The sequence below is a fragment of the Phaseolus vulgaris genome, chromosome 6, assembly GCF_051622355.1.
Source record: "Phaseolus vulgaris cultivar YP4 chromosome 6, ASM5162235v1, whole genome shotgun sequence".
Lineage (NCBI taxonomy): Eukaryota > Viridiplantae > Streptophyta > Magnoliopsida > Fabales > Fabaceae > Phaseolus > Phaseolus vulgaris.
The window spans coordinates 21,494,529-21,520,672 of NC_143503.1; the positions used below are offsets into that span (position 1 = coordinate 21,494,529).

The 26,144-nt window shown below is 31.3% G+C and overlaps 4 protein-coding genes and 1 non-coding gene across 7 annotated transcripts; 3 read left to right on the top strand and 2 right to left on the bottom strand.

Annotated features, from left to right (window-relative positions):
• Positions 1–311: 311 nt before the first annotated feature.
• LOC137833717 (U1 spliceosomal RNA) lies at positions 312–473 on the bottom strand. The gene has a single exon (XR_011084786.1). It is a non-coding gene; the product is annotated as a U1 spliceosomal RNA (small nuclear RNA).
• Positions 474–1,838: 1,365 nt separating this feature from the next.
• LOC137831245 (Myb domain protein) lies at positions 1,839–3,738 on the top strand. 2 transcript variants are annotated; one of them, XM_068638841.2, is made up of 4 exons: positions 1,839–1,999; positions 2,251–2,358; positions 2,996–3,060; positions 3,164–3,738. In XM_068638841.2, exons 1-4 carry the CDS (start codon positions 1,916–1,918, stop codon positions 3,309–3,311), a joined length of 405 nt encoding a protein of 134 aa, XP_068494942.2. In that variant the 5' UTR covers positions 1,839–1,915; the 3' UTR covers positions 3,312–3,738. The 2 variants fall into 2 exon arrangements, with proteins under 2 accessions (XP_068494942.2, XP_090159120.1); XM_090302994.1 differs by having other exon boundaries at positions 1,845–1,999; positions 2,996–3,055.
• Positions 3,739–5,053: 1,315 nt separating this feature from the next.
• LOC137831247 (small heat shock protein, chloroplastic) lies at positions 5,054–6,080 on the top strand. The gene is made up of 2 exons (XM_068638844.2): positions 5,054–5,457; positions 5,557–6,080. The coding sequence occupies exons 1-2, from the start codon at positions 5,154–5,156 to the stop codon at positions 6,045–6,047; spliced, it is 795 nt and encodes a 264-aa protein (XP_068494945.2). The 5' UTR covers positions 5,054–5,153; the 3' UTR covers positions 6,048–6,080.
• A 141-nt stretch (positions 6,081–6,221) lies between these two features.
• Positions 6,222–10,550, bottom strand: LOC137831246 (uncharacterized). 2 transcript variants are annotated; one of them, XM_068638843.2, is made up of 9 exons: positions 10,196–10,550; positions 9,439–9,464; positions 9,054–9,135; positions 8,769–8,978; positions 7,598–7,720; positions 7,464–7,521; positions 7,300–7,376; positions 6,797–6,885; positions 6,222–6,710 (listed from the first exon to the last, which is right to left on the bottom strand). In XM_068638843.2, exons 1-9 carry the CDS (start codon positions 10,277–10,279, stop codon positions 6,641–6,643), a joined length of 819 nt encoding a protein of 272 aa, XP_068494944.1. In that variant the 5' UTR covers positions 10,280–10,550; the 3' UTR covers positions 6,222–6,640. The 2 variants fall into 2 exon arrangements, with proteins under 2 accessions (XP_068494944.1, XP_090159338.1); XM_090303212.1 differs by having other exon boundaries at positions 9,054–9,122; positions 10,196–10,482.
• Positions 10,551–17,759: 7,209 nt separating this feature from the next.
• On the top strand, positions 17,760–25,221 carry LOC137831248 (uncharacterized). Its single transcript, XM_068638845.2, has 14 exons — positions 17,760–18,192; positions 18,338–18,414; positions 19,112–19,315; positions 19,622–19,719; positions 19,973–20,166; positions 20,303–20,481; positions 21,167–21,511; positions 21,601–21,665; positions 22,021–22,069; positions 22,180–22,336; positions 23,254–23,338; positions 23,423–23,492; positions 23,908–24,048; positions 24,632–25,221. The coding sequence occupies exons 1-14, from the start codon at positions 18,090–18,092 to the stop codon at positions 24,986–24,988; spliced, it is 2,124 nt and encodes a 707-aa protein (XP_068494946.2). The 5' UTR covers positions 17,760–18,089; the 3' UTR covers positions 24,989–25,221.
• The last annotated feature ends 923 nt before the right edge of the window (positions 25,222–26,144 follow it).

Genomic DNA, 26,144 nt, shown 5'->3' on the forward strand with positions numbered 1-26,144 from the left:
CTCCCTCACTTAATCCTTCAGCCAGAATTATTCTGTACCAAACATCCTTTCATATTCAATTTACCATACACTGTATAATCAAACAAATAAAAGTGAACTTAGTCTTGACAAAACCAATCAATGAATCTGTTACTGACTATAACGCTACAATATATAGACAAGCTCAAAAAATATAACCTCTGTAACCAAAACCAAGAAACTGATAAGGATATCAAAAACACTGAATACAAATACACAATTAAAACACAAGAAAAATTTATATATATTGAATTACTGATGAACTATACAAAAAGTTTAATAACTGAGAGATAGAAAGGGCTGCGCGAACGCAAGCCCCTACAACCACAAATTATGATGTAGGTTCTGCCCCTTAGGGCAGACCTTAGAGTAGTGCCCCTCCTATGTGCAATGGAGGTCAATACCCTAGGCCTTAGACATTCATGATCATCTAATGACCCCACCCAGGTAAGTGATTATAACAGGTGCAGAAACTTATATTTTATAGTTCATTCTCTCTCGCACATTATCTGAAGTTTTCAATGTGGGACTACTCTAATGATCATGCAAAGGTAAGTGATGTTGATATAAACTAATATTTATCTCCCAGAAATCCATGGTATGTGTCTTTCACCTTCAATCATTCAGTATGCATGTTTTTGTGTCTTCCTGGTTTACAATTTACACACCCATTGGTGTTTTTCTTTCAATTCTGCATGCCCTTTTTTGACTCTTGATGAAAACCAGGATAGATGAACATTTGATGAGTCTTCAGTATTTAATCATTTAGACCAAACTACAATGAGAAAATCTTGTTCCACAAACATAAATTAGTTCTTAATTATCAATATTTTGATACTGTATGGATCATTGTGAATGATTCAATTTCCCTAACTTGTACTTGTTTGTAAGTCAGCACCAGTTATTTAATCAACAGTATATGAATAAGAGATTACAAAATACACCAGATGGTAAGATCAAATGCTAAAAACTCAAGATCCAATATCAAGTTTTTGTTCATGGTCTTGTACCTTCAACTTTATATACTGTTAATTAAGAAAAAAAAGAAGAATCTTAGCACAGATGTGTGTACTTTGATTCAATAATCCATGGTAATCACAGAAGAATACTGGTGTTTCCTATTGCTTTCTCTTGATTAATTCCACTTAGACAAAATACAAGCCCTCACCCCTTTGTGTTAAAGAATATTTTTCAATTGTTATAAGACACTATGGGGCCTTTGTTAATTAAGAAGCAAAAGATATTTAATAAAATTAATAGTATATCTCCAAATCTTGCTTCATCTTTTGAAAGTCTTATATAGTCTCAAGTATTTATGGTCCACAAGAGTTATTGGTCACTAGAATCTAAGTTAAATATCAAATTCTTATTAGTATTAACTAGAAATAAACAAACTTAAAAAGAAGAAATAAACCTAAAAGGTTAATATATATGTACTAGTGATAAAATATTTTTATACTCTTATTTAATTATAATTTTTTTAAAAATTAGTTGATCAATAATTGATAATTTTTTAGTTACATCATTATATTTTTTTCTTTAATTTGTATATGCAATTATGGTCTTTTTTTATTTTTTACCTTGAATTTAGTCAACAACTTTTATTCAGTCGACAATAATATATATATATATATATGGTTTTTTTTCCAATTAAATTATAGAGCTAACATTTTTTTTTACATTACTTAGTCTTAAGATATCATGAAAAAATACTTAATTAATTAAGTTTTTTTGTAAAGATTTTAATTTATTATTTCATTATAAACTGTAATATATGAAAAGATTATTGATTTTTATAATAATTATTCTAAAGTTATATAAATATGAGTTTTTAGTCAGCAACAAACAAACTACTAAACTGAACAGAACCTGTATTTGGAGAACTACCTTCGAAACTATGCCGACGGCGATTCGGAGAATGACCACAGTGGCAGGGGAAACTGCGCGCATCACCAGATTCTCTCTTCAAGCCCCAAAACATGTTAGTTACTTTTTCTCTCTGTTTATTATTCCTTAAATTTATCTAATTTACTAAAATTACTCATGTTTAGGTTGCAATAGATAGGGTTAATATGTTTTGAGCATGCTCAAAGGATGAAAAAAATTCATGTTTATTGCAGGGTTTGAAATTTTTAATGGTAAATAGAATTGATCAAAATGTGATTTCCTAGATACGTAATAATGATCATGGTTTCTTGTTTTGATTTTTCGTTGTTGTTGTTGTTGTTTCAGGTAGAGGTGGAATTTGGCAATGGTAGAATGTTTAAGCTTTCAGCTGAATTTCTCAGAGTAAATAGTCCCGCAGTTGATGGGAAGATTAGGTCAATTGGAGGTGAAAAGGTACTTACTTGTTGCAACTTTTAGGAGCTTCTCACCATTTAATGGTTGAATTAGGTTAGGATGTGTTTGAAAAGTTTCTTTACAACATATTTGGGCTTATCTAATGAGAAGCACTTGTTGAAGTGGTTGAGGCAGCTTGTGAAAGTAGCTCATGATTTGTTTCTAAGCTGTTTTCAGATTATTTGAGTTAAATCTACAGTATAGATTATGAAAACAGCTACAACAACAACCTATAGGAAAGCAGTTTAATCCTATTTTCTTTTTTATTATTGAAACAACTCATGCATGAGTGCTTGTTTGATAAGCTATGGACCAATTTCTTCATAAGCACAAGTAGAGAATTGAAAATAAAAGGCTAAAAATAGATAAAACGTTTTCCCAAGTTAATGAACTTATGCATTTGAAATTTGGCTATCGATAGATGCAAGAACCTCTACTACAAAGTTGAAGTCTGTAAGTTAGTTCATTTTTCCTTCTTATTTTTCTTCTACTATAAGTGTGATGAAGAAGTTAATCCAAACAGGGTCTTATTGAATAGACACAGTAACGATGTCCTTTCGATTTTGAGGGTTTGAATTGAATTCTATTCATTCCTTTCTAATTATTCTTCCTTTGATGAATGACTTGCTTGAACCAGGTGATATATGGGAGGCGCCATGTAGGAATCATGTCTGCAGAACCAGTGGGAAACTATGGGGTGAGGTATTACTACAAGATTTGGCATTAGATCTAAATTTCGGAGTCCATATATTATTGCCCATCTGAACTAGAATGTGATGCATGATTCTTGAATTGGTTGGTCCAGGCTCAATTTTGATGACTTGCATAAGACTGGTATTTATTCTTGGGACTATTTCTATCATCTAGGGAGCAACAAGTTTACCCTTATGAGAAATTACATTAAAACTTTGAAGAAGCATGGGCTTAGTAGGGATCCAAGAGAAAGGAAATGATGCAGACTTCAGTTTAATCACCCAAATATTGTTTGAGATTTGGTGACAGTTGTCAAATATCAACATGGCGCTCTGATAGCTTCATTTGTTGAAAGTGAAACCTGTAATGTTGAAGGTTTTGAGTTGCATGAATGGTGAATCATGGATATCAATGCTATTGGAGAAGAGAGGGGAATAGAGGAAGGTTTTTCATCCTTTCCGATTCTTTTTTTGTGAGGAAAGGATGATCTTGTTGCATAGGCAGTTCTGAATTTTCTGGAGAGCTCTTCATTCCATTTTAGATCTTCTTGTATTTTAATTACTGTATCTTGCTTTTGCTTTTCTTTCTTCATTAGGCATAATTTGTAATCCTTAAAATTCTTTTCACTCAGCTGCGAAGTGCTCTGAAAAATATTATAGGCTTTAATGGAAAACCTTGTTTTCCTGCTTTTTGGTCATTATGCTAAAACCCTTATAATGCTCATCTTTCCGCTATGAAAACTTGTATTATAAACTTTACAAGGCTCAATGAACATGACTGGGGAGAGAAAAGTAATCAGTTTTTTATTTATTTTTTATTTAGTTATGTAAAAAGTAAAAGATTGTTATTTTTTCTATCGAGAAGCTAAGAGAACAAGGTGAATATTTCTTCAAAAGAAGTTATTTTAACAGTACTAAATATACTAGCTTTAAAAATAAAAATCTGCTATTGAATATTTGAATAATTTGATCCCTATGGTGATGATTAATTTACATTTATAAGACCAAATTGGTGCAACCAATCTTTAAAAATCTGGAAGTAACACCTTGTATACCATTCGAGCATTAAATTAGCTTCACTCGTGATTTAAATTTATTTTACAAAATTTGCATTATAATTTTTTTATTTATTAATTTCTAAATATTATTAAAGGGTTTTATAAAAGTGAAAATTAAATTTCGAATACTCTACAATTCATTTTTGCATAATCTCTCTCGTTTTAAGTGTTTTGAATATTTACAACATTGGAAGAAAATTATAGCTTTCCCATAATAAATTAGAAAGGATAACGAAAAAATCAATAAAAAAATGGATCACTAAATATTAATATACAATTTGGACACTAATTATTTACATGTTATACCTACAAATCTTTGGATGTTTCTTACTGTCTCCCATCAAATAAGTAAAATAATCAAAATATCCTATTTAATTCAGTCTTATTCTGGAAAGTTCTTTCTAGAATACATTCTAGAAAAAATATTCTGAAAAAGCACATTCTGAAAATCTTATTCCAGATCCTTTCTGAAATATACGTTTTAGAAATTCTGAAAAACAGTCTGGAATATATTTATAAATTCTGGAAATGGATGTCGGGAAAATTTCAGAAATGCTAGTTCAAAAGTCATTTAAAAAATGGGTAAAATTGTTTTTTCATATATTGATGGGGGTGTAGGAAGAATTTTGATTGGTGCAGAAATAAACACCCTAAACCATTCCAGGTCTAAATATAGGTTATTTTACACCTAACCAGAGAGTTAGAAATATTACTCTTTTTGGGTTGGAATAAGGAAGGATTTGTCTATGTTCCCTTCTTTTCTTGTGGTCCAGACAGTGTTGCTTGATAACAAAAGTGGGCCACATTAGGAATTCGCAATAATTCTCTACAAGCTGAATTAGATTTAAGCTACACATAAGGACAAAGAAATTGGAATATGGAATATGTTTCCAAATCCCCATCCAAATATGTAAATAAGATTTCTGCTAAAGAATTGTGTAGAGAACTCTAGATCTCACCTAGAACCGAAGTCACAATCATAAAAGATCAGATTTTTTTAAGCTCATCTGGTTCCAGAAATGTCCAATGCATCCTATAAATTTAAATGCAAACATCAGCTTCTCAATGTCCATTGCCTTACCATAACATTGACATCCCTCTAGCATCTTTGCCTAAGAGAAAAATGGCCTCAACTGTAGTACCAAATATGAGTTTCTATGGCCACACTTCATCTAGTATAATAAACAAATTTTCCAGTGTCAAATTGCCATCATTGTCAAGCACAGGGAATAGAACTTTCTGCAACAATGTAAAGGCTAAGGCAGGAGGTGAAGCAAGTTTGCAGAAGTCAAAGCAGCAGCAGCAGCATTTGCAATCAAAGATGAAGATGCCACAAGCTTCACCCAAAGGTAATTGAAGATTAATGGTTCATAATTTATTTTTATTCCTTCATTAGACATTGAACATAGTGATATTGACAAAATGACAAATGATTACTCTTCATGCAGTGTTGTTGAACCAATTTCCAGTAGCAAGGACTGTGCAGCAAATGATGGACACAATGGAGAGGATGGTGGAGGATCCCTTAGTTTATGCTAGCACTTCACCTTGGATAGTTGCAGGAGATGATGAATACAGTAAGGGAAAGATTCCTTGGGCAATAAAGGAAGGCAAGAAAGATTACAGAATAAGATTCAACATGCCAGGAATGAACAAGGATGACGTGAAGATATGGGTAGAAGAGAACATGCTGGTGGTGAAGGCCGAGAAGACACTCAGACAGCACCATGAAGATCAAGCAAACAGTAATGAAGAAAGAAGTACAAAAGATGAAGAAGATTGGCCTGCCAATAGCTATGGCAGATATAACCACAGAATAGCCCTCCCAGAAAACATTGAGTTTGATAAAATTAAGGCAGAGGTCAAAGATGGAATTCTTCATGTAACAATTCCCAAAGCCAACATCTCTGCAAAAATAATTAACATAGATGTACAGTAACTCTAAGCTCAAAATAAAGTTTGTTCACCGCTACATTAGTTTTTGTCATTTAATATCTAATATGAAGGATAAAATGAAACCTTATTCCCTCGACACGACCATGCTGACATAATTTCAGCATGAATTTCTCAAAAAAAACATTAAAAGTTAATCACTGTGGATGATACAAAAAGGTTTACACAATAAATCCCGATCAAGTCAATAAATAAAATAAGAGAATACATTCCAAAGGTTCATGTTATTTCTCCTGTTAGTGATGTCAAGCACAATCAAATGCAAGTAGCCAAGCAAGGCAGATTGAGCCATGCAGCCCCATTTTGTGTTCACAGAGTTTACAAGAATCTGGCTTACAGATTAGAAAAACAGAGAGGTCATTCGAAGTTAGCAATCTCTTTCTGCCTTCAAACATACACTGGCAAATACCAGAATGGTGTAAACTGGATTTCTAGTGCAGTTCATACTTCATCCATTAGTTACACCTTTACTTTCTGAAAATGTAGGTCGGTGTCACGTGCACTTCAAACTGTATATCAGTGACTACTTCACTTTCTGAAAATACTGATTGAGAACTTATTTGTAGAAAGAACAATCAATTAGGATGGCTTTTTCTTTCTGCTGGTTTGTGAGATGCGCTTCAGCACTTGAGTTTCCTTTTTCATTCCTCTGTAATACAAAAGACAAACATTAATTGGAGCCATTATTCAGTTTCCTAAATTAAGGTTGTGAGTGAGAACTTTTGAAGTAAATACCTCTGATATAAGTAAATGTAGAGATAGTATAGTAGCAGCAGTATCACAAGCAAAATAGACACAAAGATGTAGAACACATTTGTCTTCTTCTGCACATGTCAATAAATCAGTTAATGAAAATTTTCTCTTAATTTCATCCCTACAGCTTGACTGCAAGGGAATTGCATTCCACAGATATTTTTACATCACTCCACCACAAAGTTGCAAATATCATGTTGAACTTTCATTGTCTTCTTTTCACTGAGAGAACTATATCCAAAGTAAGATCCGTTGTAACAAGTAAATGGGATCTTTTATAATTTTCTTTCCAGTTAGCTATACAATTTCTCATATTACATTCTCCCCAATTTCTGAATCCTTAACCACAAATAAGGATTTCTGAAAATTGAGTATGGCTCATACAAGAAATTGTATAAATTTGGACAGGTATCATAGGCATTTACAAAAAAGCAAGAAGTGATATGAATGAAAAAAATAAAACCAATTATAGATTTCAGAATTACCCGGCGCCCTCTTGAGAAAGGTTGCTGCCTACTTCCAGTGCAGCTGTGAGCATCACAGAATTGGTGCAAGAACAATTCTGTCAAAGTGTCGACATGAGAAAGCAGTTTCACAAACCACCAAAAATGCACAATATTTTGCAAGAATGAAGAAAGTATTGTAATACCATGTAGTCGGCTTGTCACAGGACCCTCGTTAATTGGAAAACAACTGTCGGCTAAGCTCTATGAAGAAAAGGTACATTAGAAACACAAAAATTTGGTTACATTTTACTGTAAATGAATGGACACCAAAGCACACCTCACATAGATGTTTATTTCTTGAAGCAGCGGAAGGATTGCACTTTGACTTTTTTGAACCAGAACTCATTTCATGGTCACAGTGCAGTGCACCACATACATCAGCTAAGCACTGGCTTTCATTCTGGATTCAACACAACTATCTCATTTCAGTAATTAATGCTACTGCATCACAGATTGAGCAGAGAAAGCTACCAAAATTCTCATCTTTTGGGTTACTACTACAAAATTTTCAAAGCTAAACATAGTAACATCTTACTGAAAGTGCCGTGAAATATCATTTAATTTTGACGAGGGGCAACTGTACAAATCAATCCAACAAGTATTTATTTCCTAAATGATAGGACTGGATCAGATTTGTGAATAAAAATGTGAATCCTTATGATGAACCTAGTTTGCAATCCTTCCTAAATGTGGGTAGAGTACTGATAATTGAAACTATACAGAGAATAGTAAATTCCCTGGAAATTTGAGAGACCAAGACTCTCCCTATACATATCACCAACTGACCAACTAATTCCTTCTCTCAACCCCTCTCTTCCTATTTATAGGCAAACATGCCTTATTACTACAATTATCCCAGTCCCAACTAAGTCACAAATATAACTGGCAAATTAATGACTAACTAACTACTAATGGGGGTACCTAACACTACATAATTTGTTGTGCTTCTTGGTCAAGAGGGGATAACTCTCAAAACATAGAGAGCTTAAAGAAACTCAGCTCAAATTATGAGCTTTAAAACATGAAAGATAAAGCAAAGATTTGAAGGTGTTGGCTCATTCAATAAACTATTTCAGTTCGTTTTACTACCAACCCACAAACTTGATTCATTATATTACTTTGTCCTGGACATAAATTGAGTCCATTCTTAAATGGGCTTGGCTTAAAACTCAGACAAGGCCGAAACAAGCATGTTGCACAGCTTGACCAGCAGTATCTTCTCACAGCAATGGTAAGAAGTACCGGGGTTCAGTTTGGCAATATTACAACTCCACATTCCTCATGAGATGACCATAATAATGTCACAAAATACAATATTCATTAACTAAATTGTGACTGATGCCATTTTGATTATTCAGTCCAACCCAATTTGTACCTTTTCAAAGATATTTTAAACATTTTTCCATTAATGGAAGAATTAAAAATAGTATTGAAGAAGAAGTATCTACCAAATTAAGCAAATTGGAATGTCTGTTATCAAAATGCTGATCGAGATGTTTCTCTTCATAGAAACTTTTCTTACAGTAACCGCATTGCCATTCATTTATATCTGTATGAAACTTGTGCTGCTCCTGATCTCTGTATATGTCATTGTCAGGGTGAAACCTACACCTTCTTGGAATATGATATTTTTCTTTCTCCACAAAGGGCATCAAATACTGCAGCAAAGATATATATCAGGAGAATATACACTAATATCAACGGGAGTTATCTGTTTGTATATATTCTAATACCTCTTGAATGATCTTCCAAGCTGTTCTACTTCTTTCTCTAGAGCAATGTATTTGATGATCACCACCCACCTGGTTCAAAATTCTGAACAGTTACATCATATATTAGCCACACCAATTCCTGAATCTTGGAACAAGAAGCAAGAAAGGCACAAAGATAGACCAAAAGAAATTAAAAGAAGGAAACAAATAAACAAAGCATACTAATTACTGACGTGAAACAAACGACAAAAGTTTATCATGGACGAGTCATACACCATTTTAGTTATTTATTTCCTTGCTTTTATCAATAACTGGATAACCACGAAGTGAAGCAGTTAACTCCGAGATGAAAGCTAAAAATGGTGTTCGTCTTGTTCAGAATGCTCAAAGTTTAAAACTCACTCACCTTCCTGCACTTGAATCTCCATAACCCTGTACAAAGAAACAATTGAATATTTATTTTATACTGTCATGAAAATTATAAAAAAAACAACTGCACAGTTTGGAAATTGGAACTAAAAATAAACAAAACAAAACCAGGACCTAACTTAGCTGCTGAAGATAATTGCAAAAAACGGCTCTCAATTCTAATTTAAAAAGTTCCTACTTCTACGGTGATTCATGCAAAAAATATGCCGATCAATATTAACATCCAAAAGAAAGGTTTAGAAAATAAGAACAAAAACACAGCATGAACTTCTAATTTTTTTTCTCAAGTACACAAATTCACAAATTAATCCATTAATTGCTCCAGACACTGGACCAATTCCTTACACATCACAACTCCATTCTATGGCAATCCAAATTCAAGCGATCCAAAATAGTCCACGGCAACAAAATGAAACTTTTAGCAATGAAAGTAAGAAACGCAGCATGCAATGCTCAATTCCCATTCCTCAAGTAGAAAAATCACACAATAACCTATTGATTTGTGCACAGAAAGAACCAATAATCCTCAAAAGCTTGGATCTCCATTCTGTGCGAAGAATAATCCAAATTCACACAAACCAAACAGCCAATGATTAAATTCAGCAAAATCCCTACCAGAAGAAAAATGGGTATTTCCAATTATTTGGTAAAACTGACGAAAACACATAAAAGGATCATTTTTTGTTTTTGATAACTACATGGTTAGTGTATGAAGCAGGTGAGATTGAAGATACCCTTGTGAACTGCAGAGAAAAACAGAGGCCGCAAAGAATGCAGAGAAGAAACAATCGATGATGCCAAACCCACATCTTCTTCATTCTTCTTTTCTTGCTTTGTTCAATGCAGATTCCGAACCGAAAGAAAGGTTGAGACTTGCACCGAAAATGTTTTGGTGCAATCTCCGTTAGGTACCAGAAACCCCCTGTGCAGCCACGACACTTTAGCCTATCAGGTTTTGCCGCGTGGCAAACCAGAGGATTTGGCACCCCGTTTCTTTGACTTCTGCGGTCTAACCTTGGTGGACCTGCAATGTTCTTTCTTTGCTGTTCTTAAGGTATCTTAGCAGGAGAAAACACCATTACTTAATCCTCCTAATAATAGTTATGGTTAATATATATTTGTGGCCACCTCCAAAAATAACTGCATACATTAAAAAAAAAACTTAAATCACACATGTTTATAATATCCAACAAAAATTTACATAATTAAAATTTCAAACGTAATATATCTATATATAATTAATATATATATACACATTTAGAAACTAGACAATTTAGTAATTTTTATATCGGTCTAGACGGTTTTATTTATATAAATAGTTTATGAAATTTTGATGATAAAAAATATATATGAAATGTTTATTAATGAAATATTTTATACTAAAATAAGAAATTATTATTATTATTGTTGTGTTAGTGTTCGGCTTATTAGATGATTTTATTGTCTTAATGGTTTATAGAGTTTGAGTTACTGATTTCAAATTATTGATTATTATGACTTCAAGATTATTAAGTTAAAACAAATTGTGCGTATTAATCTTATTAAACCATTTATAATCAAAGATTTACTTTAATGTTTAAAATATATAAGCATATTAAAGCTCAAGAAGCAGGAAATCAATAAGATCATAAGTTAGTTTTCTTTTAGAGTGTTTATTGTAATAAAGATGAAGATATGTTTTTAAGAAGATGTTAAAAGAAAACTAAGGAATCAATGGTCATCTTTAGAAGTCCATTTAAAGAGAACGAAGAAGGTTAAGACACAATAAGACATAAGTCACAATATCTATTTAGAAAATATTCATTATTCCTATATGCTAAGTAGAACATCTAGTATATCGGGTTGTGAGTAAAACTTTGTAATTATTTGTGTTACCTCGGTTATCTCAATTTCAAATGTTTAATAAATTAGCCATGACCATAATTAAAATCATATAACAAGTTATCTCAATTTCAAAAGTTTATATAAATTCTATTCTTATTCCAAATATTTTTCCACAGATTTCAATTTCATCATCATGATATTGTTCATAATAATTTTTTAATCAAAATCAATTAACTATACTAGTCCATCAATAGGTATCTAGTTTACTATTCAATAAAAAAAAAATCAACTTTTTTTAATCTTCCAAGTACCATTTAAATTTAAAACAAACTTAACTAATAAAATTAGCTTTCTTTAGCAGGAAAATATTTGTTTTCCAAGCAATAAGAAAAAAGAAAGTTAAAATATAAATCAAATTATGAGTGAAGAAAGAAGACAAGGGGACATGATGTAGAGAGAAAGAGAGAAAAAAATGAAGAATGGAAAAGAAAAGGAAGTAACCTATTGGTGTTACATTATCCCTAACAACAACAAAAATTTGTCTTTAAAAGTTCTCTTATTAAGAAGAAGATAAAGATTGATTTCACATATTTTTTCCTTCCATTTTCCAAGTAGATTGTGAGATATTAGATCCATGTCACCTTAATCATGTTAATATTTCTATTATGCAACTATTTCACTACCAAATCTACAATTCTTACAGTTTTTACTTCAAAAGATAATTTGTCTTTTATCAAAACTATTTCAGGTTAAAAAAATATGTTCAATGTAAGGTATGTATTTTCACAACTATAATACTTGAAATATGGTGTGCATTGGGAAGAAGTAGGCAAAATTCATAAGTTGTTGCACCTATTCTCTTAAGAATATAATTAGGTCTATTGAGTTTAAGAGTTAACGTTCTTGACTAAATAGCCTTTCATACAATAATGAAGGGGTAACTCAAATGAATACATGATCACTAGTGAAGAACTATAAATGTCATCTTTGTTGATTTGCATATGATTTTTGCTCACTTAAAAGAAGTTTTCAATATCTATTGTATCAAACTATCCTTTTTAGTAGATTGTCGCAGCAATTTAGGTGCCATTAAAAGACTTTCCCCATCTTGATGTTCTTTTGTGGCTTGAGTTCAAGGGGCTAGATGAATTTAACTAAGAACAACTTTCACAAATCTTTAGAATGAAAACTTATTAAATCTTTGATTTCCAGTAGGCAATGCATTCAATGAACAATACATAAATTCCAAGAAACCAAAAGATACATACAAAGAGAAAAGATTAACACAACAAGTTTTATACTGGTTCACTCTATATCAAGAACTACATTTAGTTCTTCCGCCACACTAGCTATGCTCAAACTATAATATCATATTTTTAGAAATACATAACCTCAACAATGAAAGTAAACTATATAAGGATCAAAATATTGAACCTACAAGAGTTTATTTAATACCTAGTAACACCCTGGTACAAGACAAACTTGAAACTAATGAATTAAGCACAACTAAAAAATAATTGTGGAAGACACGTGCATCAAATTTTACTCAAACATCATCACCTGTCATACTACCTTTATTGTGTTATCTTTCAAAGACAACTACATAAAATAGGAACTAAGTCCTATCACATGATAAGGTAAATCCATATGACCTTTTAAATCAATTATCTTTCAAAACAGACTCAATCATCCCACTACATGATAATTTTCATATGAACTTAACTAGAGGTTTAAATTAATAAAATCGCCCAATGAGAGCTAGACTCACCCAACGACCAACCCTTTGGAACCAAATTCATTCAATAAGTATAGCTCGCCTAATGATCAAAGCTCTTGGGTTTTTAAATCCCTGAATTTCACCCAATGATGAAACTCCTATGATCAAATTTGCCTAGTGAGTCTCATGCTCACCCAATGACTAAACCATTGAGACCAAATTCATCCAGTAAGTATGGCTTGTCCAAGGACCAATTTTCTCTGATTTTCTAAATTATGAATTTCACCAAGCGAATATGTGACTTGCCCAACGAGTTTGCTTAATTCTAAAATAATTTTGTAGAACTTTGAACTAGTTCAGATGCCTCAAACTGGGGTTTCCATATCCTTTCTTACTAGTTTATAATATTATAACCCCAACTTGAGTCACTTGATCCTATTTAAAGTCTTATAATTACTCAAGTGAACTCAAAACCAATTCATAAAGTTCAAAACGTAGAATAATTTCAATTCATTAAACCAAACATCAGAGTAACAACACTTTAATAAATACAATCCCAGTTTCATGGACTGATTCAATTCAACACCAACATTCCCAACAACTGAACCAAATCATACTCAATTTACTTTAATCATAAACTTAATTCAAAGTATTTATAAACAAGCAAAATAATTGTGTCACATAATAACATAATCAATGCATGGGAAATTTAGAACTTGTGATTACGTCACATTCACATCCAAATCTTATAGCTTAAAGTACTATTAAAAAGTAAAACTACTTTCTCTTATCATATTAGATGGTTGAGTGCTCATAAAGCTCAAACTCCTAAGGATGCAGAGATAATTGAACGTGTGCCACAGAGTTTTGATCGATTATATGAATACATCACTAGGATCTTAAACTAACATAGACTGATATAGAGTCATAAACACCACATGTAAGACACATTTACCAAGGTAGACAAGAAAACTCAACTTACTAAAAGAAAAAATTAACAATATTAAACTTACTATAATTAAAAAATATGATAGAGTAACTTTGTTATATTTATTGTGAATAGTCTAAAAATGACTTTTGATCGTTAATTTCATAGATAATGAAGTCAAAAATCTAAAATAAAAAAAAAAGATTTTTTTTTTCTAAAGAGATGAAAATTATATTAAAATAAATGTGAATAACTAATTTTTCTATTAACCTAAACTTTTCAATTTAATAATAAAATATTCATATATTATTTTAATTATAAGTTAAACTACTTTTTAATTCCTTGCATCCTCTAAATAGTTCCCCATCATCACCTAACAAAATATAAGAAAAGTTTTCTATTTGATGTACACATTTTATATTTTTATTTTACTTTTAATTATAATTTAAAATTAGAAACAAATAATTTTATGACAATATATAGAGGAGATTATTCATGTTGTGTACACATTTCATATTTTTATTTTACTCTTAATAATAATTTAAAATTATGAAAAAAAATAAAAATAATGAGAATAAAATATTCAAATGTTAAAATTAACTGCGCAAACATTTTAACATCAAAACACATTACAAATCACTCACATCATCACTATTATATATATTGCAAACAAGTAACTACTATTATTAATTTTATTTTCTTGAATAATATAAATATATAAAGTGCACCTTTCTCACTAACTCTAAAATTAATTGTATATTTAAGGAGCTTTTAGTTGAAGATTTAATTCCTAAATAAATTTTGTTGTTAGTTCGTGAATCAAAGTTTTAGGAGATTTCCTTGGCCATGAGAAATTATTTTTCTTATTTTGAAAATTCAATGAAGTAAAAACGTTTTTTAAATAGTATGATTAAAACAAAAATTATGTTGATATAAGCACACTAAATTCAATTATCAAAATATAAATACCTAGATTTCTTTTATAAAATAAAACAAAATGATTGAAATAAAATTAAAGATTATATTTTTTCATTTCTTATTTACAGACGATAATATAAATTAAAGAGACATTTATTTGAATATTTATTTCTGTTTTTTATATTCATTTTTAATTATAAAAATTTCTTTAATTTATATTTTGCTTTCAAATATTTGTATATAAAGAAAGAAAGAAAAAGAGAGTTGTTGCCCCTTGTACAAATCCTAAAGGAAAAAAATTTGAAAATTAAGTAATATAATTTTATAATTAAAATATAATATAGAAATTAAAATGACGAGTAAAAGCATATTTTTCCTGACATGTAGTCATCAAAGAATATACTCTATTTCTCTTAAAAAAGAATTCTACAAAAACTTGGAAGATAAAATAATTCACAAAATTCCGTAATCAAATATATCTTTATGAATTTGGCTACGAATAACTTGAAAAAAATATATTGAATTATTTAATAAGATATAAATATACCTGAATATTTAATTATTTAATACACGCGTTCTTGAATAGTTAATTTGACTATTTATGCAACACATGGTGAATGGTAGGTAACCAACAACACTCTGTCACCAATTAGCTCATCATTATCCTTTTTCACTCATTCTTCTAATTCCATCATCAACATTTTCTCCCATTTTTTTTTTTCATAATTCATTATAAATGACTATATAAAAATAATATATATATATATATATATATATATATTATTCGGGGTTGAGACATCTTCTATTACAAATAAATATCATTAATATAAAATTAAAAAGAGAATTATAAATAAAATTACACATAATTTAAGAAGATTAACTAAAAAAAATTGTGTTAATATAAATTCAATTCATTTTTATAAATATATTGATCTCAAACAGGATAAAAAACATATTTATTGAATATTAATTACATTAAGTTATTCAACAAAAATTGACTTGATTGTTAGGGGATTTTTTACACATACTTATTCGATACTTTCGACCACCGTATACAACAAGAGAAAAATATTTTCCTAATTTAAACATAAACAAAATATATATATAATAAAAATTACTTAAAACATGTTTATAAATCTATAAGTTTGGATAAGTTGATTAAACAGTTGTGTGGATTAGTGTAAATTTTTTAATATATATAAAATTTATGGATAAAAAATATTATTTATCATCTTCTTTTGACCCATTCATGCACGTGTGCCCACAGTAAATTTTGACTTTGCCTGTAATTTGATTGGGTAAGGGTTATTGTACTTAATTACTTATTAATCCCATCATTGAAGGCTTCAATGAGCAAAGTCCCTTAGGAGAAAATTATCTATTCATTTGGAAATATGAAAAGGATAACTGAAATTAAGAAGATTTTTTAGCTCAATTGATTCAACAACATAATATTCCATTATAAATTTATTAGTGCCCTAATTACACAATTAAGTAAACTAAGCCCGAGTTCAACAATATTTAGGATGGTTATAAATTTATTAAGCTTTGTTTATGTCATAAAAAAAACTATTTAATGATAAAAAATATTCTTTAATAAAAAAATGACTTTATTATTATTGACTAGACAATTGACACAAAGATAAAGTCCTTAATCAGTAGTTTTTTCAATTACAACGTTGGCAAATTACTGTTTTAATTATAACTATATTTATCTAATAAATATATCTTCTTCTAATTAGTTTTATACATTCTATTATCACTTTTTAAATATTAAAAAGATGTAAATTTACCGTACATACTCTATTTCTAATGGCTACTATTGTCATTACATAATAATAATAATAATAATAATAATAATAATAATATTAATAATAATAATATTAATAATAACAATAACTTTTACATAAAAAATAATAATAATAATGCATTACAATTAAACTTGTTCAATCAATCAAGACAGAATCAATAATTCCAATAACTAAAGACTCTGTGTCCACAGGCTAATACAGTTTCTTCTAAGCATATATTAAGTTATTTAAATGTCACTGACCACGATGTTAACAAGTTACACAAAATTTAATCATTTTACTAATCACGATCTTAATCAACATAATTTATAGCTAGCAAGTACCAAATGGAAAGAAAAATAATATCTTTCACTTTTCTTTTATTTTGTTTTGGAATTTTCGGTTATGATCGATGATATATGAATTAATGTACGATAAACCAGTAACAAATTTTTTTCATAAATGAAAAAAACATTTATAAGTTAAAAATTAATTTATTTGTAAATTAGAAAATATTCATTTAAACAAATTTCTATATAAGAAATTTTATGGGAGAAAAATAGAAGAAAAAAATTTATCATTAGCAAAATTATCTTACATATTTAGAAGTTCTTTTATATAAAAGTTGTAGATATAACTTTTTTAAATCTTTTTTTTTAACTTGTGGTGAAACTTATTTTATTATTTTCTTAAGTAACAATTATATAGCAATTGTTATATACATTTTAAAATAAATATTAAAAAAACACCATAGACTCAGATTATTTTATCACAAAAAAAAAAACTATAGTATATTTTTGCTCCAATGTATACGTATATATCATTTACGATTTAACGTTTTGTTTGTGCGTGGGCCTGAACAAACGCTACTTTATCCGTTTTTCGCTTTTCTATATATATAGAAGCAAGTAAAAGTCTCTGACTTTTTTGTACGCAAACAAGGATCAATAAGTAAAAACTATATTCATATTATCCATCAACAAAAAATGCTTCTACATATGATTAATATTAATTAATAATACCATACCATTAACATCATAAATAATACAAAAATAGTCAAATATTTAATAATATTTTTTGACTTAATTTATACTAATTAAAAATGTCTTACTGAAAATTTTAGAATACTATTATTTAAAAAAAAAAAACTTTTATCACGTTTCATGTTCCTGAATAAAAAATTGAAAGTTTTGAAGCAGCTTAAGCATTAACCTGGTCATCAGCATCACCACCACTTTCTTCTTATTCTTGCACTTAGTCTTCTTCTTCTTCATCTTTATCTTTGGATTGAACTTGGACTTGTTCTGTTTCTTTCACAATTCACTCTGCAATTGCACTCTCTTTCTCGATCTATTTAACTATTTATGTATGCTTCTTCTTGTGTTAGCTGAGAAGAAAAAAACTGTGTTGTGTTGTGCTGTACCTTAGCGTGCGCACCTCTGGCGTAGGAAATGGAGCCTCACGCGACTTCTTTCGTGTCCAAGGCGCGCATCGCGTTCCATTCCGCTGCAGCCAAAGCGGAGCGTGTTCTGTTGGACTTGAAATCCGATCGAGGTGAGTGCGTGTGTTCCGTTGTTTTCTCTTTTCGTTGCGTTGAAATGCGATTCGTATTTTGTCCTGTTTTGGAATTTTCGATTGTTCTGGTTTTTTTTTTTAATTTCGCGGAATTAGCATTGACGCGGTGTTTTGATCGGTGAAGATTCCGATAAGCAATTTCACGACGAGTTAGCGAGGCGGTGGGGCGATGAATCTGCTCGGAGCGAGCACGAGTCCAAGGTTTGAAGATGCATTCCTTTGCTGTAATGCGTGGATTCTGTTTTTGTATCTGTAATTGGTGTTTCTGAAAACATAGATTTGGAGTTTAATTTTTTTTAATTTAATTTGTATATTTGCGTTTACGGGATGATGACATTATGGGAATGTGTGTGGTACTGATTTATTTCACTTCTGTGGGTGCCGGATTTTCCACCCTTAAATTATGAAATCAAACTATATTTGTTATTCTTTTTGTAATTATGAAATGAAATTAGATTTATTTGGTTTTAATTGAAGCTAATGTTTGGAAATGAAAATTAAGATACCGTGTTTGTTTGGATTAGCTTATTTTAGAGGTCGTTGTTGGTTATGTACACGTATACTAGGTTCTATATTTGATGTGTGGAAGTTTGTCACTTTATGTAACTAATGAAAATTTGTAATAGTTATGCTACCTCATTTACGGGAAAGCATTTTAATTTTAATTATTTTTTTATAAGTGTCTGAAAATAGGAAATAGAATGAAAAATAAAGTGATGTTTTGTAATTATTTGTGAACGATAGAATGTGTCTTGTCCTGAAACCATACAGGTGCTTATGGTTCTAAATATCTCTTTAGGTAGAGATGATCAGTACAAGATCTCTTGTTTGCTTGTGTTATGTTTGGGATGACTGTAATTACTTGCTTAACTGATATTTTTGTAATTAAATGCTGTAGTTTATCAATGAACTGAAACATATAAAGTGGAGACCTCCGCATATAGGAACAAAGCGGGATTGGCAAGACAAAATAAACAACATTCGAAAAGGGAGAAAAGAAGTTGAAGTAACAGATAAAGTTGGCGACATAAACATGGCCTCCGCTCCATTTTATGATGAAAGTTCGTACTCTCTCAATGTGAAAAATGATCTTGATGCCAAGGTAAGAAGATCTGGGTTATTCGATGATTTTATCTTCCAATTGAAGTATCCAAGCAGTTGTCCAATATATTAGAAAAATCAGACAATGTATGCCAAGTGTCAACTATGAACACTTTGTTTTTAACAGTGTCTTTTCGACCGCTTCACTGTCATTACTCATAAGCTAGGAAAATATTGAATGCATGCATGGTATACTTGTGACAAGTTACTAGTGCATGCTTGATAATCTCATGATTAACTCCCGATAACTCTTTCCAGTAAACTGAACGTATTTTTAATGACGTGTGATGAAAAAAATTTACTTTAGGCTTCTGAATCAATTCCCTCGGTTGAAGGCTTAACTGATGCGACTGAATACCCCATCCCTCCATCGTCTGTCCTGAAGCAGTTGGCTATAGCTTTTGAGTAAGTTATGCTCACCTTTTTCCTGGCAATTCAATAATTGCTTTAAGATTCTTTGTTTTGAATATGGTTAGATTCTTTAACCTAATTCTGGCAACTGAAAGCCCTATTTCTTACTCTCAGTTGTTCAATGCATTTTTTTAAGCCTAACTGTAATAGCTGTTAAAATTATCTTGTTCTTGTTATTCAGAAAATAAATTCAGCTTAATGAATAACTATTCGACTAGCCTCTTAAAGTTTTGGGCCTTTTGACTAGGGCTGGAAGGGGAACAAACTCAATGAAAGATTTTGTAGCTTCATCAAGAGGTTCATCACCTGCCAGAGAGAGGTCAGGCTTAAGTCTATCTTCGATGAAGGCTTTAGTGTTGCGTGAAAAGGAGGGCAAACTTACCTCTGAGTTCAGTAGCGATGAGAAAGTTCTGTACTTGATTAATTCATTGTTTGATCCAGGTATATGAAATTAAGATTGCTCAGTGAAGATATAATTACATGAACGAATCTTTTCTATGTTTATACTTTTATTTTTTGGGTGCATTATTCTGTGATGACCTTCCACATCCTTTGTAATATTTCAAGATATTCGCAGAGGGAAAGTTCCTTCGAAGGAAGATCAACTCTGATCCAGAGGAAACTTTCATATCATCTTTGCCAAGAGATATTCATGGTGCTCCTCCTGAAAGCTTAGTTGCTAACCTAGCTGAAGTAATTGGAAACTTAAAGACGCTCCAAGAAATGGCTCTCTTTTGGTGCAGGGTTGTTTCTGAAGTAAGTCTAACTCAATAAGAATTTCTATCTTTAATATTATGTAATTTCTTTTTGAGAACCTAAAAGCTTAGATTTCATTAAATCTCTAGATTGTTTTCTAGTTTCTATAATATATAAGATATTGTCTTTTGCTCAAGTTACTCTTAGTTTGATGGCTGATGTTGTCGATGATTGTACTTTCTTAATCAGTATAATATTTTTATTCAATTTGATATGATTTTGTCCATTATTAATAAATAGGAGCTGACATGATGCCATATTGAAGAAGATAAAAGTAGTTTTTCTCTTTGTATTGATCATGTCTTGCTTTATTTGGCTTTTTGGGGTGGTTTTTTCCCCTTGTTGGTCTTCGACTTTGGAGTTTGGACTAATGAATCGTCTTCCAACTGTTACTTCCTTCATTTCTCTTTTTGCAAATGATTTAAAAGAACCAAAAAGAAAAGGATAGAAAAGCTGTAAACTACTCAAAGGCTTTATTATTTGGTACTTTTAGAGTCCTTCAAAACATACGAATTATCGTCATGTTATTTACCTATGTTTACTTGTCAATGGAAAGAAATGCTACTAAAATTTCCATTCAAGAATTTGTAACCTGGCCTGAAGTAGGCTAGAGTAATGTCATCAAGTTATTTTCTTTCTTTATGTCAAGCTAAACGAGTGTGCATTGAATTTTTTACTAATGCAGCTGAGAAAACATTGGTCCAAAGAGAAATATTTACCTGGAATCCCCCAAGATGACATTCCAGATCTGAAGTATTGTCTTCTGTATCAAAAATTTCAAGTAATTAATTGTTGCATTTCTCGGAAAAGGCGCTATATTATTGCCACTGAATCACTAAACTCTATGATGGTGGAAGCCAATTTAAACACATTAGAACCAGCAAAGTACTCAGACAAAATTCCTGCAACCCCTTTATTATATGCAAGGTTAAGAACTGGAGAGCTTGTTCTTCGGCTCGGGGCTGATTGCCCATCAGGAGATTTGATGTTACTAGAAACAGGCGAGCCTGCATTCTCTCCTGTCACCCAGGTTTGATAGCTATTTGTCCTGTACCGTTACATATTTGAACATGCTTCAGTATTTGATGTGCCATACATAATTCTGGCAATTTCATGTAGGAGGGACCATTGCTCACAGAAGATGTGATCAAAGAGACAGAGGAGTTTGTGCTCCGGACAGGAAGGTCTGTAAACTATTTAGATATAATTGCTTTTGTAGTGAGCTTTCTAAGAGAGCTTTTATTTCCCCAGAATGAATAATTTCCAAACATGCACTAATGGTGTAGATGCTTACTGTGTTCTTCCTCCCCCACCCCACTTTCTTGTTTTTGAGCTGATGGACTAGCTGATCAACAAAAAATATTCACTAAATTTATCTTTGCTATATATTGATGACTGTATTTTTGTCTCATGTGTCTGATATGAAAATGACAGCTTCATTTCACTGCATATCTGCATCTATGATCTAATAGGTTCTTGACTTCTTATAGTTACTATTGGGTAGGCATTTCTTGATAATTTTTTTCCTTGTATGGTCAGTGTTGGTGCTGGATGCTCTCAACTCCTCTCTGACATGCAGGCTTTCAAGGTCAGACTTTCCCTTGAAGAGAACTTTCCTTACTGGTGTTCTTAATTCTTTTTGAATTGCGTCTAATGTAATGATGTTCTAAGTTAGTTCTGTTTGTGATCATGTTTTAGGCTGCAAATCCTGGTTGCATTTTGGAAGATTTTGTGAGATGGTATTCTCCCCCTGACTGGACTGAAAGTGAGGGAAGTAGTGAGGATAGAGACTCTTTTTATTGTGGTGAGTCAATGTCTACAAGAGGTCAACTAAGTCTACGTATGCAAAAGGAAGGTAGGTGTACTAACGTCTTGCCCATGGTCATTGATAATCCAACTCATTTTTGTGATCAATATTTATGTTATCTGGCCATTTGGATCTGATTTGGCTTGGAACAAAAATAATTGATTCCCTGTATCTCATAACCAATTGTGACAAACTTTTGGTACATTTTCAATGCCAATCATTTATGTTTGTTTACTTGGATTTTGAGGTTGTAGTTTGCTGAGGTGTGTGGAAGGAATGCATAAAATCCACACTCTATATAGCAGAAACTGTTCAAGCACAGACTAGTGAGGGAATTTTTGTGGTTTAAAAGATCCTATAAAGAAATTTTTTTCCTCTCATACACTAGGATCTATAGTGAAGCATATGTACTGTTTTATGTAATCACAATATACCGTTGAGCATTGGTGAATACGACTGAGATCTGGTTAAGCCACTGTTGAACTCTTCTATAATGCTCCTTATCTAAATGAAAGAGTAGTTTTTTGTCTTCATGTTTCCCCCAAGTACTCTAAGGGCTAAGCAATCCTGTTTATTTTTTTGGTTCACTAATTTCTCTTCTTGGACTTCTTTTTGCCTTCATAACTTACCTTGATTACAAGGTTCGAAAACTGTCAGTGCTTGTGCCATCTTTTGTAATTTTAAAAAGTTGTTTGATATATAGTATTTTATACCGTCATTAGATTTATATGGATTGGCCCGTTTTTTGTATCTCAATCTTCATAGCATTTAATAAGATATATAATGCCGATATTGAATATCATCTATATCGGGTAAAAGATGTCCAGATAAGTGAATCCTGACCGTTACCGCAGTTGCATTATGACACATTTTGCAGGAAAATTTGACATTTTTTGAGCCACTTTATTTCTGTTTGTATGTTCTACGGAAACTTTGCTGAATTCTCCATTACATGTTGATGGTAGGTAATTTGTGGCGTGAATTATGGGAAACATCTAAACCAGTTCCAGCTGTTAAACAGGCACCTCTCTATGATGAGGATTTGGCAGTGTTAGTCTAAATAAACCATTTTTATGAACTTGGATTTTCCCTTTGAAACCGTCTCACTCGAATGACATTTTTATTCATTTGTAGGGAGGGTATTCTAGATGCATTTGAGGACATACCGCCTTCGGAGCTTTTCGAACAGCTGTTTGTTTCTCTTGTTAGTTCTCTCTCACTCTCGCTTCTTTTTATCCCACGTGAGTTGTTTTTGTTATGTATAAATGATGAAAAATGGACCAACATTTAATAGAACCTTGTTGATTAAAGTGAGAAAGAATTGCTTCTTATTATGGACTTGGATGGTCCCATATGAGGTGCATGCAAAGATTAAACCATTTGCTCTTATCTTTATCATCATTTTTTGTTATAAATTATAATTATTTAATTGCTCTTTGTAATTTTTTTTAAATTATGTAGTATATCATCTAATTGATTTAAAGAAAAATTATTTAATTCAGCTTGTGTTTCGTTGACTAGATATCAACGGCAGATGGTAGTGAAAAAGTAAACTATTCATCACTGATTGCACCATTGGCATGCCTTTCAAATAATAATTTCTGGTCTTAACTCTACAGCTGGGTTCAGGATTTGCAATTGCTGAAAATATGCTCTCTGGTGACGTTGACATTTCAAAATCCTTAAATGACTGCAAGGACTACATAGTTACCGCTTGTCAAAGCAACAGATTCAATGAGAAACTCGATAAGCTTGTTCAGGTTGGTACCAATACACTAAAGTGACTAATTTATAAAGTTTCATTGTAGCTCCTGATATCCTCTTGGGAAAGTCTCTAATATTCTCACCTTTAAAGGGAATTTTTGTAATCTTCCTGTAGTACATACTCCTCCCTCCCACTACACCTGACTTCATATGGTTAATTTTCCCTGTTTTATTTTTTAAAATAAAAATAAAGAAAATCTATAAATTTATAAATTAGTTGCAAGAGATGGTACTGAAAATTTCTGAAGTAATAAGGAGTACTGAAAATTTACTCCATAAGGGAATTGTCAAAATGTAACCGGTGGAGTTAACTCCAGCGTTACTCCATCCATCAAGGAGTCGTTACCTATAAATAAAGAGAAACTTAGAACTGATAAAATTTTGTAAGACTTTATACCCTTTACTTTTAACCTAATGGGAATATTTAATTTGCCTCTTTTAGTGTTTGGGTTCATTGCTCACCCGAGGATGAAAAATGAGTTACTTTGGAATGTAGACTGATCATAGTGATTGTGGGGTCTTGATAGTTTTCATTTCCAAAAAAGTAAAAAATAATGGTTATGTTTATGTCCTCTATAGATGTATGAAATGGTGGAGAAGATGATGCTGAATCCAGATGAGGCAGTGAAGATAGTAAAGGTCATGGAAGAATCAAGTATGACTACTACTAGTGAACCAAAACGGCGTATGTCTACTGGTGAACCGAAGCAGCGGTTAAAGCAACTTAGCCATATATTTGGTGGCAAAGATAAAGCATTGAACAGGTCTGTCTGGAAAGAAGAGGTAAACGATGAAAAAAAGCTGGTTCGACATTCCTTCTCAAGTTTCTTTGACAACAGCAAGTCATCTTTATTTTCAAAAAAGCCTCCTAAGCATGGAAACCAGTACCCTGTCGATCAACCTCTCTCTCCGGAAAGGGATTGGACAGTTCTTTAGACCAACTTCACCTTTTCTTCTTCTTTTCTCTCCCCTTTCCTCCTGCCGGGTAACTGTAAATTAATTCATGTATTCTTTTTCCATGTCTTTATTCGTAAATAGCAAATTTTAATGTATTATCAATGCCCCAATTATTCCCACACTCAATTTTCTTGTTCAACTTGTTGGGTTGGGCTTGTACAAGGATGATCACTCAAAATAATAAAAGAGTTATTCATTGTTGCATTTGCAAATGATGTTTGTGTTAGTTACTGATCTGTATGTAACTGTAGTTGATTCTAGAAATGAAATGGCCATTACTTTTGAATTGGATAGAATGATAAAAGTATCTTACCACAAAATAAAATTTTACTTCAATTTCTTCAATTCATTTTTGTCAAAAAGTCTAAACACTCCTTCTGGGTTGTAGTCGAAGGCCTAAAATACTTATGGCTGTTTCTTCCTGCACCCCATCATTTTTTAAAAAGACTATTTTATCCCTTTTAAAAATGATTTTCAGTGCCCTTTCCAAAATATTTCTAGAACATATTTTACTAATTCCAGATTTACCAATCCGAAAATAAAAAAAATGTATTTCAGAAGGAATATTTCTGAATGATTTTTTGTTTTTCAGATTTCTTATTCCAAAAACACTCTTTTGCTTAAAGAACCCCTATTTTAGAAACACTTTTTACTTACGGAACCTCTATTCTGAAATCACATAAAACTGTAAAAAGGTAACTTTGGTATTTTAAAAATGTAGGGGTGCAGGAATAAAAATGTAGGGGTGCTGGATGAAACTCCCAATACTTATATACGAGCCTGTTAACCGAACACCCTGCAGCCCAAAAGAAGGCTGCACAAACAAAAATGAAGTTGAATTCAGACTTGCTTTAATTCGGAATGAAAGGATAATCTGGAATGTAGAGTGAAAGATTCCGAATGAAAAGGAATGGGTTGATTTTTTAGGAGTACAAGAAGAAATTCCTCGTACATTTTTCTAAATCATGGGTTCATTTTTCCTTTTCAGATTAAGTAGTTACAGTTTATAAGATCTAATAATCAATCTTTCTTTATGTTTTTTTATTAGATAAGATCACCAATAACTTTTTTTATATAAAGCTTTTATTTTTTTTATCTTACAAATAACGTTAAACAAACGAATAATTTATGTTAG

Excerpts from the sequence above, each read along its gene's own strand:
- LOC137831245 (XM_068638841.2), top strand. The coding sequence starts at position 1,916 with ATGCCGACGGCGATTCGGAGAATGACCACAGTGGCAGGGGAAACTGCG. Across the intron at positions 2,359-2,995 it reads GGTCAATTGGAGGTGAAAAG|GTGATATATGGGAGGCGCCA; the intron begins GTACTTACTTGT and ends TGCTTGAACCAG. Across the intron at positions 3,061-3,163 it reads GTGGGAAACTATGGGGTGAG|GCTCAATTTTGATGACTTGC; the intron begins GTATTACTACAA and ends TGGTTGGTCCAG.
- LOC137831247 (XM_068638844.2), top strand. The coding sequence starts at position 5,154 with ATGCAAACATCAGCTTCTCAATGTCCATTGCCTTACCATAACATTGAC. Across the intron at positions 5,458-5,556 it reads GCCACAAGCTTCACCCAAAG|TGTTGTTGAACCAATTTCCA; the intron begins GTAATTGAAGAT and ends CTCTTCATGCAG.
- LOC137831246 (XM_068638843.2), bottom strand. The coding sequence starts at position 10,279 with ATGAAGAAGATGTGGGTTTGGCATCATCGATTGTTTCTTCTCTGCATT. Across the intron at positions 9,136-9,438 it reads GGAGATTCAAGTGCAGGAAG|AATTTTGAACCAGGTGGGTG; the intron begins GTGAGTGAGTTT and ends GTAACTGTTCAG. Across the intron at positions 7,377-7,463 it reads TGTGACAAGCCGACTACATG|AATTGTTCTTGCACCAATTC; the intron begins GTATTACAATAC and ends ACACTTTGACAG.
- LOC137831248 (XM_068638845.2), top strand. The coding sequence starts at position 18,090 with ATGGAGCCTCACGCGACTTCTTTCGTGTCCAAGGCGCGCATCGCGTTC. Across the intron at positions 18,415-19,111 it reads GGAGCGAGCACGAGTCCAAG|TTTATCAATGAACTGAAACA; the intron begins GTTTGAAGATGC and ends TAAATGCTGTAG. Across the intron at positions 23,493-23,907 it reads AACAGCTGTTTGTTTCTCTT|CTGGGTTCAGGATTTGCAAT; the intron begins GTTAGTTCTCTC and ends TTAACTCTACAG.